At 39.6% G+C, this 22,913-nt stretch overlaps 3 protein-coding genes across 4 annotated transcripts in view; 2 read left to right on the forward strand and 1 right to left on the reverse strand.

Annotated features, from left to right (window-relative positions):
* LOC118431518 (importin subunit alpha-1-like) overlaps positions 1 to 1,971 on the forward strand; it is a 2,748-nt gene extending 777 nt beyond the window's left edge. Inside the window, exons 2-4 of the mRNA XM_035842758.1 lie at positions 436 to 561; positions 1,117 to 1,293; positions 1,753 to 1,971. Coding sequence (XP_035698651.1) covers positions 436 to 561; positions 1,117 to 1,293; positions 1,753 to 1,956 — 507 coding nt within the window. The 3' untranslated portion in view covers positions 1,957 to 1,971. The remainder of the gene's footprint in view (positions 1 to 435; positions 562 to 1,116; positions 1,294 to 1,752) is intronic.
* A 997-nt stretch (positions 1,972 to 2,968) lies between these two features.
* On the forward strand, positions 2,969 to 5,720 carry LOC118431936. Its single transcript, XM_035843383.1, has 2 exons — positions 2,969 to 3,263; positions 4,117 to 5,720. Exons 1-2 carry the CDS (start codon positions 3,180 to 3,182, stop codon positions 4,876 to 4,878), a joined length of 846 nt encoding a protein of 281 aa, XP_035699276.1. The 5' UTR covers positions 2,969 to 3,179; the 3' UTR covers positions 4,879 to 5,720.
* On the reverse strand, positions 5,270 to 14,730 carry LOC118431935. Of its 2 annotated transcripts, none has more exons than XM_035843382.1 (12): positions 14,578 to 14,730; positions 13,081 to 13,223; positions 12,445 to 12,697; positions 11,681 to 12,240; positions 10,298 to 10,426; positions 9,841 to 9,927; positions 9,219 to 9,637; positions 8,737 to 9,032; positions 8,184 to 8,330; positions 7,138 to 7,882; positions 6,737 to 6,964; positions 5,270 to 6,527 (listed from the first exon to the last, which is right to left on the reverse strand). In XM_035843382.1, the coding sequence occupies exons 2-12, from the start codon at positions 13,219 to 13,221 to the stop codon at positions 6,248 to 6,250; spliced, it is 3,285 nt and encodes a 1,094-aa protein (XP_035699275.1). In that variant the 5' UTR covers positions 13,222 to 13,223; positions 14,578 to 14,730; the 3' UTR covers positions 5,270 to 6,247. The 2 variants fall into 2 exon arrangements, with proteins under 2 accessions (XP_035699275.1, XP_035699273.1); XM_035843380.1 differs by having other exon boundaries at positions 14,009 to 14,730.
* Between the last annotated feature and the right edge of the window lie 8,183 nt (positions 14,731 to 22,913).

Genomic DNA, 22,913 nt, shown 5'->3' on the forward strand with positions numbered 1-22,913 from the left:
GGCTGTCTTCAAGGCCCATCCCATGTCCCAAGATAGTAATTTGCTTGTTGGGATGGATAGACATGACAGCCGTTCCGTCCAACGATATGAACTACATGACATGAAATTGATGAAAATGTACTGCTGTAAGCTTAAAACTATATGATTAGCAACTTAAGTCAAATACAAGGCTCCCAAACAATGGGATGAGTGGGATAGAATAAAAATCTATAAAAAAAATGTAAAGGAAAGACAGCGCTGATCTCTTTGAGTTTTTTTCTTATTTTCATTTGTAACCACCTTGAAATTTCTGCTGCTGTAGTACCTGACCTTGATAAGATCAATTTGGCCTTCACGAAAAAGTGATTTACAGTGATTGTAAGCTTAACTTGAAATAGGAAAACAGGGTTGTCTTTGCAAGCTAGCAAGATTTATTTCCATTCTTTTCTTCCCCAGCTTGTTGTGGATGCTGGAGTGGTGTCCAGACTGGTGCTGCTGCTGGGGTGTGGGGAGTTGTCTGTGCAGACGCCCTGTCTCCGGGCTGTGGGCAACATTGTCACAGGAAATGACATCCAAACTCAGGTATGTTTTTTCTGGATTGTTTTAACACCTAGAAATGCAAGATAGCAAAAAACTATTCTGTATGTATGTATATCCAATTACTTAATCTTTGTATGTTAGAATTTAGATTATTTACCTGTTTTTAAATACTTTACGTATTTAGTTTTGTTCACTTGCAATTAGCCCCATGGGAATGAATTTACAATAAAACCTTTTTATTAGATTTTTTTTCTGCTAGCAGAATGATTATCAATGCATAATAGATAGTCTAAAGTAGGAATCATACTCCCATGCTTTAGCCTAAGTATATGTATTGAATATTGGCTGTGCACAGAAACATTTTATTAGCAATAGTCATGTTGGTTTTATGGAACAATGTCTTCTTCAGGCATCTGTTTTCACTTCATGAACAAGACCTACCATTACCTGAAACTACAGCAGACAGAAACTACAGCAACACTGATAAGTGTAGTATAAACATAACAAGATGATGGTGGCCACCTAAACTCAAAGAAGAAGACCAATGTTGTACCTAAGTACACACAGAAGAAACTAACCAGTTATTCTTCCTGCCAGGCTGTGTTGGACCAAGGTGCCCTGGCCTGCTTCCCTGCCCTGCTGCGCCACCACAAGAACAACATCCAGAAGGAATCAGCCTGGACCATCTCCAACATCACTGCAGGGAACACCATCCAGATCCAGGCAGTCATCGACGCAGGGCTCGTCCCTCCCCTCCTGGAGGTGCTACACAAGGTGGGGGAGCAGCCATGTAGTATTGTTCAGTTAGATATCCTTCCCGCAACTATCAGTGTGCAGGGCACATCTCCTCATTTTTTTACCCCTTGTGCCACACACAGTTGTGCAAGCTCTACAGCTTGTCCATTCTTCTGAGTTTATGCTCAAAAGTGACTGGTCATTGTTGATTCTGAAGAGGGCGACGTTGAAAATTTGATTCTTGTACACCTTTATGTTGGAAGAAAGTTAAGCTTTAAAAATGATTATTACAACCAACACAGATGAGCCTCAATGATACCTAGTCCGCTGGTTTGTGTAGTACTCAAAGAAGAGATGTAGATCATTCTGAAACTATTCTTTATAAGACGTAAGACTACTTCAATGGACTGGACATTTTTAACACATCAGCAGTGTTTTTGGATGAAATTTCAAACTAAGGAAGTTGTTTCTGACAGTTGAGTGATGTTTTGTTCCCAGGGAGATTACAAGAGTCAGAAGGAAGCAGTGTGGGCCATCACAAACTTCACCTCAGGGGGCTCCGTGGAGCAGATTTGCCAGTTGGTGAACGCTGGTGTTATCAAGCCGCTGTGTGACATGCTTGTCGTCAGGGAGTCCAAGATTGTCCTGGTCATCCTGGACGCCATTGGAAACATCTTCACTGTAAGGGACAGATGCTTTTAGTCTTATCTACATGCAGGTGTAGAAAAGGAAAACTGTTTGTGATATATTAATGAAAGACATCCAGGTAGGAAGATATGACAAATTACCCAAGCAACTGGATATTGTTTTGGAAATCATACAGAAAATCCTATCCAGTTGCTTGAGTACCCGGCAACTGCTATTTTGCATAGCAAAATTGTAATGCTTCTCAGGTTCACAGGTCAGGGAAGCACCAGGTATTTGTTTCACAGAACTGGGAGCTTGATCTTGGCTTCTACGTCTGCTTGAAGATTAGCTTTGGTTCATGTGTCTAGAAGTCTTTGTAGAGTTGTGTTGACTAAATGCCATCACAAACAGCTACCTTACCGTACCAGCATGTCAAATTTCAAGTAAGTTTATGGTAAAAGATGCATTGGACTTTTTAACCATCTATTGCCTAGAAAAAAGGACCATATCAAAATTAGCAATTGCTTATTAGCAGCATACCACCAGCAAAATCTCTGTTTAACTAGTTGCCACCTATGTTGGTTTAATGTTGTATTTTGTTAGAATGCCATCCCTCTGTTAAGTTGGTTCAGTCCAACCACAGACTCCTAAAGTCAGTCATGTTGGAAATAAACTCCTCACGTTTGCTGCATTAATGACAATTCCCATAAACGGTCTCACTCGGGACTCTAATCAGCTCGAAATTTTACTGAATTACATGAAGAGATAACAAAAATAGAGTCAAACGAGAGTCATTCAACAAAAAAATACAATATCAGTATGAGAGCAAATGATAAAAAACTCGAAATTTTAAAGAGCATGGTTTTGTACATGGTACACGATTAAGTCTAACATGCATATTTATTGCCACAACTTTATCATGTCCATAGCAAGACAAACAGTGTGTGGCTTTTACGGCCATTCACGACGTCCCCAAGCCGCCTGTAGCTTCCACCAGGGGGAATTTGCATATATCCCATGATGCACCGCGGTCTCAACTATATATACGCTCGAGCCGTGACGTCATCATTTGAATAATGGCGGGTCCTGGCGCTGGACCTTCCCCGGGAGCCGCTATAAACACTCTGTATACTGTGCAACCAAAGCTTCTGGACCATAATCCTGAGGTTTTGCTTTGTTGTCTGGACACGCGCAGAGTCCCGCTGCGGTTCTCGGGCGTTTCGTGTCTGGAAATAGTCACGAGACGCTGCCACATTGCGGTAACCGGCGATCCACCGAACGTCCGGCGGTTGTGCCTGATGCCTGACCGGGACGGTGACAGGATGTTTGCCGGTGTGCTGTCCCCGGTAAAACTACGCATCAAATCGAGCTCAACCATCAAAGTAAGGATTACTTTATGTCGTTAATCATTCTTGTGACCTTTGTGATTTTTTTTTTGTGGTTGAAAGACGATTAATTCCGCAGCAAAAATATAGAAAATAAAACAGGCTACGAATGGGGTGGGAGGGGGGGTGTGGACACCGGCATAATTTGTCGTGTTGCACATTTCGGTACTGTCTCCTGTAAAATCGCAAGTTATACAATTTTCTTACTTGACAGGCCTTTTTGATTTCGCACGAACCCCGGTAATTTTTGTTGTTGTTGTCGAAATTGGAGTATTTTGATAGTAAAAAAGTTGTGTTTGGGCAGATTGATTACAGAAAACACAATCAAATCAATTTCTACAATCAATGCTTTGTGTCCAAAATGTCTTTTCATGATCACCATAATTTTATTGTGGTTGAAACACAAGTCAAAACAGGAGGACAGGAGTAAATTCCACAACAGAATCATGCTATGAATGACTTCAGTGCATTGTTTGTTAACATTACTAGTATGATATCCTCTGTAAAACTGTAATTCTGATCAAGTTACTAGTCTACTATGTATGTATGTATAACGTTAGTGGTTTTCTTTATTTAACATGTCTTTGTGATGTTATTTAACCTCTGATAATTATGTTGTCAGAAGTCGAGGGTTTTTGTTGCAATAAAAGGGCACGTGTACAAGGCAGCTTTGCAAATTATTGTGGCAGAAAGTGACCAATATCTAACTTATCTTACAGTCCGCATGTTTTATTTGTTAACAAAAATGTGTTAAATGCTTTACTTGATATTAGATTAACTATGATGACTTCAGTGTCTCAAATTATGACAAGACTTGAAGAACTAAACAATGGTGGCTTTTTTTTTACAGTTCAACTGTTCTCAAGATGCCAACATGGAGGAGGCACAGGGGACACTACTGTGGGAGTTTGAGGTGCTGCCAACAGACAGGACAGCTTTGAAGCTTCCACTAATCACAGCAGACATCCCAGATCTACCAGATGATGTGGACCTTCAACCTGTCGACCCCAGCTTGCTGCATCCGGACCAGTGTAATTGCCAGAAATCTACACAGTCACCTATGGTCATTGTTGACATGGAGCCAGACATGCAGTTCGACCCTCTTTCAGAGACTTTGCAGGACATTCAATTGTCTGGGGAAGAATCTGATGGCTCAGATAAAAATGAAGACTCTGGCGGAGACACAGACACTGAGGAACGGGATGACCAAAGGCTAAGTGGACAGATATTTCGTGTTGCAGGGTCAACGTGGCAGACATGCTATCAAGAAGCACTAGATGCATGTTCTACTTTGCGACGAGAAGGTAAAGATATAGAAACCCGTGCAGTGTTTGAGAGGGACAATATAAAGGACAAAAATGCTATTAAGTTTGAAGTTTTTGTTGATAACTCCTGGCAGATAGTAGGCCACTGTCCAGGTCCTAAAATTCCCAAATTGACCAGGGCGATGAAGAAAGGCGTGGTCATTGAGATAACTTTGCACAGATTAACACTTGATTATTGCACCCCTGCTAAGAAGAACCTGTACAAAGCTTATGTAAAAATTGTAAAGGAAGGTACCTGGGAAAAGGATAGTGTGAACTATCAGTACAATTCGTTTATTGCAACATAGATGTTCCTTTCCAAGAATCTCCAAAATATGGTCTTTGATGGAAATAAATAAGGCTTAAGGACACCATTCTTTAATAAATATTATTTAGCAACTTCTTGTTACAGTCTAACCTAGTCTTGCCACAAGTGAAATATTTAGCATCTTTTGATATCTACGCAGAAACAAAGATTAAGACTTTAGTATTGTATCCCTGTTAATAAGAACCTGTACAAAGCTTTTGTCAAGATCGTAAAGAAAGGTAACTGGGAGAGGAATACTGTAAACTACAAGTACAATTCGGTTATTGCAACATAGAAACCAGGCTTTTAGCCAGGCAGGCGTACACTTACTTGGAAACTATATTCAAATTCCTTCTATTCTCTATGTCTTATCAATGCAACATGTATCTCCCGACTTGCAACAAAATAGCATCTTTTATGAGTATACATTGAGTAATAAAACCAAAGTTTCTGAAGAACACAGGATCTGAAGATCATGCCTCATATGTACAAAAAACTAGTTTGACACAAGGCAAAAACTGATATCTTATAAGGTCAGAACCTGTATAACACTTATGACTATGTCTATACATGTGTTCTCCTCTTTCCTGACTTGCAACAAAATAACATCTTTTATGAGTATCATTGAGTAATTAAACTTAAGGTTCTGAAGAAAACAAAATCTGAAGAGCATGCCTCATATGTTCAATAACTAGTTTGACAGTTACAATAACTAGTTACAATAACTAGTATAACACTTGCAACAATGTATATACCTGAGTTCTCTTCTTTCTTGACTTGCAACAAAATAGCATCTTTTAAGTATACATTTAGCAATTAAATTAAAGGTTCTGAAGAAAACAAGATCCGCAGTGCTTGCCTCATATATACAATAACTAGTTTGACAGAAGGATACTTCAAAGCATATAACTAGGCAAAAACCCGTATAACACTTGCGACAATGTCTATATATACCTGTGGTCTCAAGATCAAAAACTGATTGTCATATAAGGTCAATACCTGTATAACACTTGCAACAATGTCTATACCCGAGTTCTCTTCTTTCCTCACTTACAACAAAATAGCATCTTTTACAAGTATACATATACAGAATAAAAAGTAAGCATACATAAAATAAAAGACTTAGATATATACAACAGTGGTGACAGGTGGAAACAAGTGGCTATAGGCACTTTCTTCTGTAAAAAAACAAACAATGCTTGGTACCATGACTAAAAAGTACATTTATATCAAAATCTCACTCATCAAAAAATCGGGCAAGTGGGGTAGGACATGAGCTTGCCCAATCAGCACTTTCACTTGGCTAGGACAATAAAACTTTTGGACTTGTCCAACCCTGGATGTGGATATAACAGTTTAAAAGTAATCTTCTAAACAGGTGGCAAGCTACTTGGGACCTCAGGCAGTGGCACTTCTGGTCTGTGCATTATCTGCCTGATGGTCCCCCTGTTCCTGACCGGCAGGACACCCCTTGCAGTTGTGAAAATCGAAGCGTCTTCCCTTCTACAAGTGCGCAGTCGGTGGAGGCGCAGACGACCATCCTCAGGGTCATCATTGAAGGATGGGTAAGTGTCTTCTGCTTCCCTGAACCTCTCACTGATTGTCCAGTAGTAGAAAGGCAGGTCTGGGTCAATTCTCTTTGAGAATTCCCTGTGAAAGACAAATAAATAATTACAAACCTGTTCAAGTGAAATAATACATGCCATGGACACAAGAATTAAGAATACTGCCCATAATGACCTGTTCAAAAGTGATTTGTAATGTACGTCGCAAGTACAATGTGAGTACATGAAACCTTTCAATAATTTTACAAAAAGACCATACTGTAATTGTAAATGTTTGAAAAGATACTTAAATACCTGACTTCTGTAGGCCATCGAGCATGCAACTCCTTGAGGGTAAAGGTGTTTCCCATGTGTCGGTGAAGTCCAGCAAAGAAACACTCTACATCGTCTGTCGTGCTCGCTCTTGGATGCTCTTCATAGCCAATTGTCGCACTCTCACTTCTCCGCAGCTCCATTGACTCGATATTTGTTGTGACCGCGATGAGGGTTTCTCGGCTCCACCCAAGTACTCCTCGACCGAACCTAAAAAAAGCGACCAGAACAAAGATGTTCATTTCACTGGGTCTTTAATCCATCTAGGCATTCTCGAGTTATACTATTTGGTAAAGCCCCTATCTCACTGGATTTGCAAGTTAAAGAGAGCGGTTACTGCATTTTTTATATCTAATCATATTCATTGTGTAGGGTTTTCTTGCCTGTTGATGTCAAGAGTTGAGAAGTCTGGAGGGTAACGGCGCCATGGGGGGGAACGGTGATATGGCATCAGCTCATCAAGGATCATGTCCATCATGGCTGTGTTCTTCTCCTTCCTTTCTTCCTCTGAAAGCCCTCGGCCATCAGCTGCTTCATGCCATCCAGCAACAACTTCGATATAGCATGCTTCCCGGTGATACCCTCTGTGTCGGAGAAACCTGACCATGTTGTAGGACAGCAAGATCTCTGCATCGGTGACAGACTGCTTTCGGAAACCAAACAGGGCTGCCTCTGTTAGCCCTGGCTTGGGCTCACCATCTTGCGGATGGAGCGCTTCTTCGAGAGCATGGTGGTTAAACCACCGGGGAGGCTCTTTTCTGAGGTGACCAGCAATTCTCTTGAGGAGATGGCAATGATCTTCTCTTCTGTGAAGGTAGTTGAGGCCGTCTTTCTCTGGGACATACATGTGGTGTGTGAAATCAACCCCCTCAGTTCGAAGTTCCTCTATTCTGAGACGGTATCTGTATGTGGCCATTATTGATCGCAGCATGTCAGCCATGCACTCAGGCGAGTTGGCACGGAAGGTTGAGGGGCCACAATCTGGGGGCACGAGTTGTCCACGCAGTCTTACTACAGCATCCTCCTCTCTCATCTGCTCCACTGTTGTGAGTTTGTGGTATTCTTCAATCACTTCTGGTGGGATAGCCTTCTCCCTCATCTCTGTCAATGGCATGCCATTGTCATCCTCTGCACAGTGAAACCACAATCATCAATTAGTACAAACTGATGGGGAGTTCAGAGTCTATTGTGACATAAGCTGAACACATTTGGTTCGACAAGGGCAGAATTTGTGAGAAGATACAAGATGGCTTCACCATATTCCCCCTGCAGAATATCCCTGAAATCAGGTGAATTTGTTGCATTGTAAGTGTACTTGGGCCAAAGATATATCACACGGATAAAACATACTAATGTCAGTGGTACTGCACAGTCTGATATAATAGAGAGGCCAAACATTAAAGTCAAGTCAGCAGAGAAAGAAACTAACCTCCAACTTTCCGGAGTGACTTCAGCACAGTGTCAGAAGCCATCCTCCTGACACTGTCTTTCACCCCACGAATGATTTCATAGAGATGAATAGGGCGCTTGTTCCCAAGCGTCCTTAGGGAGTTGAACTCTCCATCCGTAACATCACCTGACAACAAATCACAAAGCACCACATCACTGATAGATTTGCAAAATGAAAAAGCTCTAAATGGAAAATTAGCTTTGAGTACCTAAAAAAGCCCCCAGCGCACAGGCTCTAGGGCCAACCCACTAGCATTGCACCAGAATATACCAATGGTCAACACCTCAGCAAAGACTATGTAGTCTACAAATGGACTTTATCATGAATTTTCGTTGAAATGTCTCAATAAAGAAGACAAATTTTCCTATAATGGATTTTGTTCAGCTTTGCATCATTCAACAGAAGCACTGTCATATTACAAAATACAGACAAGAGTAACACTCTACTTTTACTTTTGTGCTTTAACTTCAACTTTTGTCTTTACTATGTTTATAGTGGAGTTAAGCTTCACATGTAAAGTATAGACTCTTACCAACAGGTATCAGTCCCAGCTTCTTGGCCTCCTCATGGCACTTGTCCAGGAACTGCTGGAGGAACTGATCCCGGATACTGTGATATGGAATGAGCAGGATTGGCACAGCATAGGGCTTCTGATTTCGTCTTTCGTCAGACACCATAACGACCAATGCATGATCAGCAGCCACTCTCTTCTTCTTGAAGAGATTGTGCAAGTAGGTTTTGTTGTCTTCTCTCAGTTCCACCAGACATTGGGCCACACGGCCAGGTTGAGGGGAAGCAGTTCCAAGAGCTGCCAGCAGCCTTTCATACCTACATAATATAGAAAGCATGTGCATGAAGGTAAAGGTAAAGCAGTCATCCTCAACTGATGTGAAGCATAAATTGTGCTTTTTCAAGTAGCTCAGGTACATGTAGTTGTGCAATGCGGCTTTGCTAACTACTTGATTTATATAACTATGCAGACAGAAAATTGAAGTCAATATTTCTAAAAGTCACCTTTCATAGAAGGCTTTGGCCTGCTCCAGAAGGGTATTGTACTCTACCCTGTCCCATGCCAGGTTTTTCAGCACATCTGTAGATGAGTTAGCCTGCTCGAATTTCTTCTTATACCTCTTGTTTGCTGCCTCAAGGCCACCTTTCAGCAGATCAATGTCTTCTCCAAGATCCTGAAGGAGACTGAGGAGACAGGCCTCTAGATTGCGTGGCACGCAGGACTTCCCAGCTTCCCTGACAAGGACCATGCGTCTGTCGTTGTCAGCCCTTAGCTTCTCCAGGCTTCCATCCCCAAGATCAACGTCTCCAGCCCATTTGCCCTTTGTAGATGTCTGCAGAGCAACCTTCAAATCACAAGCATCAGCCTTAAACCAGACACGTGCTCCTGGCTTCATCTTGGCAAAGGATTCCAGTGCAGCGATCTGTATATAACAGAACAAACTTTACTGTATACTAATCTGATATGCATAAAATAGTAAAAGTTTTCCCAACATCCATGTCTATTCTTTAGTAGTGTGTCTACCAAATGAAGCTCAATAATTTCCATTCATAGACATCACAAGGAGCAGAACTGCTGATACTAGTAGTATTACTGCTCTTTTTTTTTTAAGGTTTGCAAACTCACATGGATACTGGAGTTGCCATCAAACTTCTCATTCTGTGCCAGTCTGTACATGGTGTCCAGGGAGGGGGCGGCGACATTAATATGTGCCTGTCAGAGAAGGAAGAGAATCATATGTCAAATAAGACATGACAAGTAAAAAAAAATAGACAAAAATTACACAGTAACAGAACAAGATGTACTTTCTTCAAATGCACAGTATTTAAGTGCCCCTAATTCTTTCACAATTCATGTTATCATACTACTCAAGGTAAATATCACTCTGAGCCAGCCTCCTTAGTACTGTACTAACTTAGGGAATCTACTGGAATAACTAAGTATGTCAAATACATACAAAATGGAATTGAAAAGGTATCGCTATTATGGCAAATATTCAGATACTACATTAAGTATATGGACTGGTTATCATCACAATTGAAAATTTGTGAAACATAAAAGCCATCTTTATACATGTAGTAACCTTCAATGGGTCCAAGTCAGTGCTTTCCAGGCCACTCCACCCTGGCCCCCGAAACAGCCTCAAGAACCTGGTTGGAAACTCAGCACACATGCTCTCCAACCAGCTGGCATAGTCTGGAGAAATGCTGACCTACAGAACATACATGAGTACCATTGTATAAATTAATACCATAACAAGTTGGACATAACACTGTCTCTTGCTATGAAGTCTGCAATCTTCATCATATCTGATATCACCATAGATAATTTGTTCACACCCTCCTACCACAATGAACAAAGTTCCTGATCACACTTCTAATTGCCCAACACTACATGGCTTGGGGCCTGGCTAATTGCACAGGAAGATGGTAGCAAAAATGAATTGGGGTTTTCGGAAAACCCTGTTCAGTCCAGACAGGGAAATGGGGCGGAAAACCCTGTCCAGTCTGAAAAGAGGGTCTGCATAGGGGTTCCTGGCAATGCTTAAAAGTATTACTTCAGACAGCACTTACACAGCATAATGAGTGACCCAAAGGTGCAATATGCATGCACACAAAGTCAGTTCTGTCAAATGCAAAGTACCCAATTAACACTTATCTGGTAGGACATGAGGGGAGAGAATTGTCCATCAAACAATGGATAGTGAGTGTCCGTCAATTTCGGGTTGTTAAATAATGGCAATACATTACAAAGACAGGCTTTGAAGAGCTGGTCTGTTTAAATCCTGGTCTGTTTAAATCCTGGTTTAATAGAATGACTGCGAAAGGTTTCAATATCAACACGACTTTAGTACACAATGTTATAACATTACATATATTTTACAATGCACTACAATAAAGCCGAGATGGCATTTTTCAAACGATAGTACAAGTTGTGAGCTATATAGAACTATGTATCCTTTTAAAAATAATGTGTTTTATTTGCAAAATTATGCCGTAAGGCTAATAGCATGTTCAGTCTCAAAGACTTAAAGAGTAGACGTTTTTTATATGATGAGAAGTAACAATGATGGATGATTTTTGTTAAGTAATAATTTTTGTATGACATTGTGTCACACTTCAAGTTGATGTTATTTCTGTGCTTAGCCGTATTAAAGATTAAAAAAAAATGTTGTTGTATACTAGTACTTAGTAGCTTACACCGTATACCCCCATGCAGACCCTCTTTTCAGACAGCTTACAATGTATACCCCCATGCAGACCCTCTTTTCAGACTGGACAGGGTTTTCCGCACTCCGGACTGGACAAGTTTTTCCGAAAACCCAAATGAATTGAGGTAATTAGTTACAAAATTAGACAAAACTAGCCAAAACAACAAACAAAAAACTAAGAAGGCATTCTTTACTGGAAATGCTATCATTTTAAATTAGTAAATCAGATAAGTATCATTATATACTGATGCTAACCTGATGTACATTGGTGGCACTGAAGAACTCCATCTGGTATTGTAGTAATCCAAATGGCATCCTGTCAATTTGGAGCAGAGGGGTGGAGGTGCCAGGCCTGTTGGTGCTCAAGATGTGGGCAAACTTGTACAGGATGTTGGGCTTGTTGTGTTCTTGTAGGGTGGACATGGCATTGATGGACTTTGAAAAGAAGTCGGTTGGGTATGTGGAAATATTCTTTGCTGTAGCTACAACTGAGAACAGTTTATCACCAAAGGATAGAACTGAAGATGATTGAACGATTTGAGGAAGCAGCATAAGCATGAAAGAATCAAATTCTGATTGGGTCAGGGCCTTGCAAGAAGACAGTACTGTTGTGACATCATCCTGGCAGCTATGTTCAGTTTGTGTTTGCTGGTCCACAGTCAACTTCTTTGTCTGGCATCCCCTGCTGACTGTTTCTTTGGTTTTCTTTGCACGGCTGATTGAATTCGTCTCAAGACCAAAAGACTTCACAGCAGCTTCAAGGGATTCGTCGAATTTCGTCCTCCACTTCCTGCACCTGTTCCTCACTGTGTTTGCTGTGAATAGAAAGAGAAACAGTGTGTCACTTAAGAGAAACCTTTGCTATTGACAAGGTATGACTTCATATCCCAACACCTTGAGGGACTACACTCACACTAAATGTGAGAAATAATAGAACTTCTTTTGATTTCTATCAGTTCTAAACTTGTTGCAATAATCTATCAAGGTAAAGACAGCAAGAGCCATTGTTTTTCACTGACCTGAAAGAAGTTCACTGCTCCTGGTTGCCGTCTTGATTGATGTTGCAGCCTCTGTCCAAAAGGGACTGTTAGCGTGCCTCATTGGCCAGGATGCTGTGTCAGTGACATTTTCATCCTGATCAAGGTGGCTTAGATCCAAAAACTGGATCAATGCCTTGTCCTCCTTATCAGTCCACTGATGGTGTTTCACAGGCCGAGGGGACTTGGCCAGTTGAATCTTTGGGGTGAGCATGTGCCCCAAAGATCGTGTTATCTGTTGCAAATACAGGATACATGTAATTTGTAGCAACAAGGAGAAACTATAGCAAAGTTTGCTATAGTTTAACTGTTACTGAGTGTCATCATCAGTCTTGGCTCACCAATCTTACTCGACTTCTGAATAGTTTCTGCAGGGATTCATGATGTAATAAACATACTATGAAATTACATCACATCAGTGCACTATGAAATAACATCACATTAGTGAAATAATTGTATTAATGGTATAATTGACAACAGTAAAACTGTCCTTAACCTGTAAGGTCATCAGTGAAAGCTAACAATTTGTAAATTTGCTACATCCTGTTGGACCATTCCACAACAGCCAATGATGATCTTGATCGAGGAAACATTTTCTGTCTTATGGCAATTAATCACCTTAGGACTTAGGAAAGAGAGAGGTCGGCGAGCTCCTCCATCTTTCTTTCCATGTTTGTGCTGCCTCCTCTTCCCAGACGGGGTGTGACCACTCCCGCCAACATGTGGCCTCTTTTGGGGCGTTGATGGAGTAGACATCATGACTGAGGGAAACAATATTGGACAGTCTAAGATGATTTTTACCCTTTTATAGAATATATTTCCTTGAGGTATTTCAATGAAGTTATTGATGACACTTTGCTCACTTTGGGAGAATGAGACACAGTTATTGAACATGTCAATAAAGAACCAAAATTAAAGCAAAATGTACCTTTAACATTACAATTTAGGATAATTTTCTATCTATGGATGTCCCATAAGATATAAACTGGTCTGGTATGCAATTTTTTTCTGTTTCATTGGCAAGGATTAAAAACTCTCGAAAATAAACTATGATATTCATAAACATCACTGCTAACCTGGGGAATCAACAATAATCCATAAATTACAAATCTTACACACCACTGCACCACTTGATAACTTACAAATTCTGACAGACTCTCAAATTATGAAACTGAAAGACTACAACTACTTTTTGACAAGATTTATTGGTCCAAATATCAACGACAGTACGTATATGACAGTGAAGGTGAAAATGTAGATCAGACTCCTTCGTATAACTCACAAGCAAGCCTAACCAGTCAATAATGACAAGATAGGTAAACAAGTTCTACGGCTATGTGATCCCGAGCGACCGTCTGTTTAGCGAATATTAAGCCCACAAACGCCCACCCTTGAAAAGTCTGTGCTACATAAATCTAGTTCTTTTGCAAGTACAGTAATACGTTCAGGTTGGGCTCTCATGAGTTTCAAGTGAATTCATCGACCCGAAGTACGAAAATCCATCTTGGTAACTTCCGCCTTTGCGACATATACGATACCCACTCACCTCCGCATTTTAAGCGAGTTTCCAGTCCAACCAACAACATTTTCCGTTTGAATAGGTTTTCCCTGAATGTCTGCTAAGTCCCCATACTGTAACAATCTTTCCAAACTTTCTAAATTGCTTTAGGAAGGTAAAACTACGGCGCGTTCGTGTTTGTTTACGTGTCCGCCATCTTTTCTTTACCGGCTTATTTGCATATGTTAATGAGTTTAAAGGGCCTCCGCGCGACTGTCAGGCGTATGTAAACACGACCAACCATGCGATCCTGCGCGGCTGTTTTCGTGATCTTCCTATGAGTGCTTTTTGGTGCTTTTCGTTTTTTTAGACACACAATCAATCTACCATACGTAAACTACACTTTTTTTAAAAAAGCACCACTATTTGATTAACCAATGCGGAAGATTTGATAGCACTATATGCAAATCTCCAACATGCGACAACGGGATTTACGCATGAGAAGTCTATCGGCATTTACCTCAAAATTAAACATGTTCCTCGGGTATCACACACATCAACACTTTTCATGGAAAACTACAATTCCCGAACTCTAAAAAATGACGAAAATTACCCACCTAATTCTCTTGGCTGCTGTCCAACATGGCCAACATCTTGAAGATGCCCATGCCCTACATCTTGGGCTTTGCAGTTCCGGGTTTGCCGGCGTTCGCGCGGAAAATCGAACGCGATCGAAAGTAAAGTGCATCATGGGATATATGCAAATCCCCCCTTGTATTAGGGCCATCAAGGTAAATCAGAATGGATTGGTAGTAACCAAGATCAAAACATATGAAATATGATCTTCAAAATGTAACACATTCTATGAAAAAAATGCCAATTACCTTTATATACAGGGCTAACTGAAATTGACATCAGAGTAATCAATCAATGAAGGAACGCATGTACACCGTTTGTTGCTAATTAGGAAAAACGCTATACCTATTATCTTAGGCAAAAAGGTATGTTCTGGCAGTGATTGTGTGCTTTTATTTGTGGATGAACAACCATGGATTGTATTTATATTTAGAATGGGAGTGGAGTTAATGATACCTTAACATCATTACTCTTCAGGCTTTTTGATTATGCAACATACAAACATGGCAAATATTGTACTTACATGAACCTCCTGGAGATATCAAATCATTCTATCCAATAAACCAGATGGCTGCTGTAATACTCCAACAAATTACTTTGACAGTTGACGGATTGGTCCGGAATTTCCAACATCGCCTTAGAAATTAGGCTTAGGATAATCAAAGTCATTATTTGAGCAAACGAGCTTCATCACCAGAGATCTTTTAATCTTGTAATTATAGCTTTCCATTTGCACAGTTTGTCTTGTCCATTAATCTATCTGCATTTTAAAAAGGGTTTTGTTTTGTTTATGTCGCAGACTAACTACTGAGTTGGCGCCGCAAAGGTTTTGTATACGTGTTACAATATGCTACAAGATATCTTTAAATCTTATGATTATAGCTTTTTATTTACACAGTTTGTCAAATGCATCGATCCATCAACATTTCAAAAAGGGCTTTGTTTTGTTTATGTCGGAGATTAAGCACTGAGTTGGCGCCGCTAAGGCTTTGTACAAGTGTTAACAGATGCTACAAGATACCTTAAAATCTTATAATTACAACTTTTTATTTGCACAGTTTGTATTGTTCATTAACCTATCAAAATTTTAAAAAGGGTTTTGTTTTGTTTATGTCGGAGACAAACTACTGAGTTGGCGCCGCAAAGGCTTTGTACAAGTGTTAAAAGATGCTAACAGAAGTTCAGGTTATGCTGTTCCTGCTGCGATTCCTGGAGTACTAATTCCAGGGAGGCTGATGTAAATCGCTTAAGCTTTACATTAAAACATTTGGAGGATTATCTTCAAGGTTTCCACGACCATTCATGCCATTGCCATCGCCTAAACGAGGTAAGCGCAGCATATTGATTCGTTATATATTAGCTTAGATTGTTTATTCAATGGCTATTCCAAAGCATAACCTTGACTGTGGATTATGACGGCGCCATTGACGTTCCTTTATATATAGAAAACGCTACTCTTCCATGATAACACCGTCGGCAATGTGATCATCACCATGCATACAGGCCCATCGCAAATGCACTACCAAACTGGCTGTATGCACTTTGTGCCTATTCTATGAAAGTTCTTTGAGCTATCAATAACTTGACCCTGAATAAGTGTCCTGTTTGTAAAAATGCATAGTTTGGCCCCATTCCAAAAGACATGGAGGTGGTACGTAACTGCAAAGTTTTGCGTCGGGCGTGGCGTAACTGGTAGAGCGTTCGGCTCGGAATCTATAGGTCCCGATTCCGAACCCAGAATATGCTGTGGATGAAAGCATCTGAGTGCAATAAGCGGGAGATGATGTTTTTTACCAATGCGGCGATGCGTTGTATCAATGCATGAGTTAGTTTTCTTCTCCAAGCTGACGTTGTGCCGTTGGGAAAGGCACTTTACACGACCTTACTCACTTCACCCAGGTGTAAAAATGGGTATCTGACTTCGGTCGGGGAGGTAAAATACTACCTTTACCTTCTGTATGTGCAGTGTACCGTGTATGTGGCACTGTTAGTATAAGTTACAAAACTTGAGTGCAGTGCCACAAGTCTGTCCAAAAGCAAATAGAAAATAACCTGCAAGGTGTTTTGCACGATTGCAGAGTATTTGGCCAATGGTATTTGGCCAAGAACACAGAGGTCCTGGATTCGATACCTGTCATGTTACAGCTCTTGTGCCCTAAAAAAAAAACACAAGGCCTTTCTCTTTCAAACCAGGAGTAAAAATCTGTACCTGACTTCGATTGTGGAGTGTCAAATGCATTAAAAGGAGAGTTAAGTGATGGACTCGTCCTTCCAATATACCATGGCCTTGACACAAGCAACTACCTCCAAGGCCTAAAAGGCTATAGGAATACATCCACTTACTAGCACTAGACGGATACCTCGCTGCGTCCGACGTTTTGTGAATTTGTCAAATACTTTGAGTATTATGCAAAATGCAGAAGTATGACTGAAAAGGCAATATAAGATGCACATTCAAATTAAAATCATGCAGAGGATGAAAATTGCATTAACAAACAACAGTTCCTTTCGGTTGGAACCACATTACCTCATTCTTACTTTACAATTGGTTTCTTAGTACTTGATATGTGTATGCGCTAAGGACTGCATTGTTAACAGCGACACCTGGCTACAGTTCAAAGCGAATCTGTTATCACTGCCAGGCAAAAGATGACGGAAATTCACCAATTAATTTTAAAAAACATGAGCTTGTACATAAAGGACCTGATTTTCAACGATATAGACTAAGTTGCACAACTTGCTCTTTGTTGTCTTCAATGTCCAATGCGTCATCAAGATGTTTTAAACCATGCTGTAAAAGAAAAAAAAACTGTCTAAGATAAACCATGGAACGCATTACAACTTCAAATGTACTTGTGCATCCATTTACCATAGTGATTACCATCTCCCATAGCCTTAAAAATCCCCATTTTCTATTTCAGTCTCCATTCTGGAAACTATGATCGTCTGTCTTGCTGCGTAGGGGATTTTCATAACTTTTTCACGCTAGACGAAACAGTAATTGCGTCGCTGATTATAATGGACATATTCGCACAGATTTTGCCATAATGTGTACGCAATCGATAAATGCTAATCTCGTCAATTTGTATCAATTATTTTAAAAGCGATAGCATTATGACATGTAATTACTCAATATAAGTATCCCAGTTTGTCTCATATTAATGTTGATCCCTTTTCATAGCTGGCTCTCTTTTTGTGAAAATGAATTCCATTCCAAGCGATGTGGATAAAAAATATAGAAATATAGAGTGTTCATATTACAGCCAGCTAGCTTAGGTTTGCAAGAGAAATATCTTTTAAAGCCTTTATTGGCTCTCTCTATATAGCGGGGTATCTGGAATATGAACATATCGCCCCACGGTGTAATATACTTACAGAAAGCATTACTGATATAACTGAGGCATATACAACTATATCTGGCGCATATATTGTACTGTATCTATGGTCCAGGAACAACATAGCTGAATGTATACATTACATACATCCATACTGGAAAAATAACGGAAACACGATTATTTTATGTTACAATGATATGAAAATTAAAATGTACATATATTGACACGGAAAATAACAAATGAAAAGACAATTGACAGCGTTAAATATACAGTTGGAATTCATAGCATCTGTTACACTGTGTCACTGTGAATACGAAATATTGCTGACACGATTGTTTCATAATGCAATGATATGAAAATTACAATGTACATATATTGATACAAGAGATAGCAAATGAAAAGACAATTGACAGCGTCAAATATACAGTTAAAAATTCATCACTGTGTCACTATGAATACGTTATATTGCTGACACGATTGTTTTAAAATGCCATAATATAAACCATTCTACCGATTGCAATTTTCTACAGGAAGAATTAAAGCTGGCAGCTTGTTAACCGTTCATTACCCTACCATCCATTCACCAATGACGACAAGTAGCGAAACGTATTCCTCATTTTGCTAACGAGCAGATTCGTCTTCACTGGACTTAATACGCTGTAATCTACAGACAGGTTTTCCCTAATGTACATTGATGTATATTTCATATCCATACAGTAGTATAGATATAGAAATCGCACCTGCGCTTATTCCTATGGTTTTTTTTTATTACATGGATACGTTGCATACAGTAAAAGGTGACACGTTGAACCGTATCAATGAGACAATTAGACACTTAAAGACGTAATAAGATAAGCTTCTGTTGTAGCATCCCTTACCTTAATTAGTAGTCACCAGACAGGTTGTACAACGAAGCACAGTACGGTTGTAGATGGTGATTCTTTCGTGGAGCTTTGCTGGCAGTTGTTGACGCTATCGTAGCTTTGCTGTCATCTGTGCGAGTCGCTTCGCAGCGCTGTGGTGGATTTGGGTTCTTGGCACCGGCGGCACATCACATGATCAGAGCTCGTGTCGGAGCTATATGAATGGGCAGAGCATTTATCACATCGAAACATACAAATAGAAGGGATGTATAAAGTTTACAAAAAAAAAAGAATTTTTCTAAATTTTTGATGCAATACATAGCAAATTTAAAGAGTACAATATGCCAGAAAATTAGAAATGTGAAAACCATTACGAATGATAGTAATATGTTCTCAATATTTCCTAACAATCAACTATTTTTCAACAGGTTATATCTTAAGCATTTCGCTAAGACCGTCGGTAGCTTTGTCTGATCGTCTAGTTGTCGATTTCAGCGCTATTAGCGGAAGTATTTTGTTATTGGTTAGATAGCAACTGTTCCTAAAATGTTTTAGAATATTGCACACTTTGTACATATCATAGGAGTATGATATAAAATTTATATCTCTTCTTGAAATCGTGTTAAACAGTCTATTTGTTTTTTTAAACAATCCACTGGCATCAGATCAAACCCTGATGTGTGGGGACCCCGCCAACTACTATGGTCAGACCAATTTCCAAGACAGATCAATCACCGCCCTTAACGATTTCACCCCTTGGCTGGGCATTTACCAAGTTTACCTGATATTAGACCAAAAATGTGCAACGGCAAGGTTAAACGATTATTCCCCTACACGGCAACACATCATAGACAGACTTTCAGGTCACCGATGGGTATCAGATCACCAGAAATAGTATCAGTATGAAAAGAAGGGAAAGGGGATGGAATCTGTCTACGCCAAGTATATATCGATTGAACGGTAATAGGGTTGAATGGAGGGTATGAGCTATCTGCATCTGGGCGGAAGCCGGAACGGACGGTGAGGAGACGATTTACCGACTGATCGCTCTCGATGATGAAGATACCGAAGGCCGGTTAGACGGTCAATGAACAGGGATGTCCTATCTTATCTGTGTACTGTGGTGTGTGAACGTAGTTTTCAGATACGACAGATGAAGCTAACAGTCATTATGCAGTTCTATTAAGTATTATAGTAATTCCATCTGTCCCCAATCTACAGTAACGTTAATTGTATTAGGACGGGAGAAGAAATTCAACATGCACAAACTTCCACATGGATGTCCAGCCTTATCTGTGTACTGTGGTGTGTCAACACAGTGATTTGTAGTTTTCATACATGATAGATAAAGCTAGTGAAGCCATTATATTAGGTATTATGATCTACATGGATGGGACTAGGTAAGGTGAGTTGATCTACATCTGCCCACGATTAATAATGGTACCAAGAAGCCGGGGGGAATTGAACATGTAAAAACTAGTAAACATTGGTCATTGTAGTCCGATACCAAATTCTTACATCACGTCACATCCCATCAACATTTCTATACACAGATATAAGTCTGCATGGCCTAAACTTAGATAAAATGTATAATGAAAGCCAGTAATTCGTTAATTACTTAAGATAATTCGAATCATAAATCATGAGTATTAGTAATATCTGTATAGGACAGCATTCTTGTAAGCTATTGGGTAAGAATGTTGTAACGTTTGTTTAATAAGTTTTTAAATATGCCTGGCAAAGTGTCGAAAGATTACCGGAACAGTAGACATTACTTTTTTTTTTAATGAAGAAATTAATGTATAGATAATTCCGACTTTATTTGATAATCAATATGTATAATGAATAACGGATATAAATGACGATGACATTCTAAACTCAGTACATTGACATAAAATTGTATTTTTCAAATGGAATGTTTGGAGATACATTTTATGTAAAGAAAATGTTTTTACACGTATTTTTAAATACTTAAAAGTTATAATCATTCCATCGGGGAAAATCCCCATAGGACAATAAATCCACCTTCGAGTTGTCTCAGGCAACTCTTTACTCAATAATATTGCCTGTAGGCATGATTCATCAATAGTTCAAGTCATTGAAATAGCATGACATGCACTTATAAGCATTCCATATCAATGTAAGTGCCCTGCGGAGTGGACTAACCTTCGAAAATCTTGTAATAAATGTAAGAGACCTTTGTTGGATGTGTCATTTCTCAATAGGGCTAACATGCCCACAAATGGCTGTTGAACTAAATGCTTTTGTCAGCGAAAAGTTGTTACTGATGTTAAGTATCGGATCGCGGACCATTGGGAAGAAAGCCAGTTTAACGCTACGCTGTCTTGTATACTCCCTAGCCACAAAAGGAGAATATCTTTAATCAGGAGTATTCTGATGATCCCTAGAGTATGTATCAATTATACTGTTGTTGTCTTGTTATAACATCTGACGTAGAGTGCTCAGAGTTGTCATTTAAGAAGACCAAACACGTGTATCTCCAAATGTTTATTTAAAGACCATAAAGGATCTAGAAATGCATTGTTTACACACTCAATTAACTTCTTTTTACTTTACTAATCCGAAGTTGAAACTAGGTCATGCGTTCTAGATCACTTCTGGGTCATCAAAAAGATCTGACTTCTGATTGCAGTAAGGATACGGTAGAGCAACGTAAGGCTAAAGCTATCAAATGTCAATTTACAGACTCAAGAATCCCACTCTAGTATGAAAATGTCATTTCAACAAGCACTCCACTGCTTCTGTGGGAAATTGGATGCACTATGTGAAAAAAAGTTTTAATAATTTGTTGTTTTCCCTTGACAATGCTGTTGATAAATCAATCGCCAGGGTGACACGCTTCGCCCTAAATCCACAAAGCGTAAAATAATTTTTCAAGCTGTTTATGTTTTCTGAGCGCTCAGTTGGTCACATCGCAATCATTGCAAGATTACAATCTTTGTGGAGAAGGAGTTTTCATGTCGCAGCATGTTATACCATTGTTAAGCAGGGGAGCATTTTCAAGGTGGGGTTAGCTGCAAAAAATGTATATGTGTTATTAGGAATGATCATAAAACAGAATCAAATTGATTGTAGAGAATGGAAAAAAGACATCTACGCGCTCATCACCTTTCGACCGTTTAAAACGTTTTTAGTCATACTGTAAATCATACAGAGTAGTCGCATGTCAAATTTTAAAATCCATACCGTAGATTACTAGCACAATATTGTGAAACTTATACAAATGGCATTAGATGTCAGTGTAAATTCCAATGCGAAAGAAAAATCTTCTTTTCTGGAAACCGCACCTAGCGTGTTTATTGATTATAATTTGTTTAAACTTTCCTGACCACTTAATGTTCATATTGGGCCTAACATTACCTTTAAAGGCATGTTGGCATCAGTTTTCATGTTTCTAGGGTATGCCATCCACCTAATCAAATCAACATGGCCTAACGTACGTTTATTCAAACTGGTGCAGGTGCCTGTCGCCTTTAAGATAATACCGCAATATATGTCATTCGGTGACAAGCGTCGTCGTGGATAGCAAATCATAGTTACAGACCATTTACCTTAAGCACTGTTGACAGAAGAGTAAAGAAAACTAATGACCGATTAAAAGAGAGGATGGAGAAATGTTTGCTTTCGTGCCAGATGGATTTTTACAAGCGGCAGGTGTTGTGAATTAGCATCGGTTTGTGTCTATTGGCTAGAAACAACCACATCAAATATCATTACACCATCTAAATAATCTAAATTTCATGATTGAATAAATAATACTTGTGTATCAGTACGTGACATAGGAATTATTTCTCTGTCGTTGTTTGTTAAAGCCTCGTGTTGCAACAGACAAGGTTTGTCCTAAATACTACAAGCTAACAAATTTATTTGATCCACTCACACTGGAAAGAAACCCTACTAATTTGCACATGTGCGGTGTATCTTTTACGTGCTTGGGGTACAACTACCCATAAACACAGGACCTCCATTTTACGTCCTATCCGAGAGAAATCCCTTATACCCCATTTCCACTAGGACGGCGCTCCCGCCGCGCTCTCTCTGTGACCAAATAATGACGCATCCCTCGACGAATGGTATAGAAAAGAAACAAATCGTTTT

The sequence above is a fragment of the Branchiostoma floridae genome, chromosome 15 (genome assembly GCF_000003815.2).
Source record: "Branchiostoma floridae strain S238N-H82 chromosome 15, Bfl_VNyyK, whole genome shotgun sequence".
Lineage (NCBI taxonomy): Eukaryota > Metazoa > Chordata > Leptocardii > Amphioxiformes > Branchiostomatidae > Branchiostoma > Branchiostoma floridae.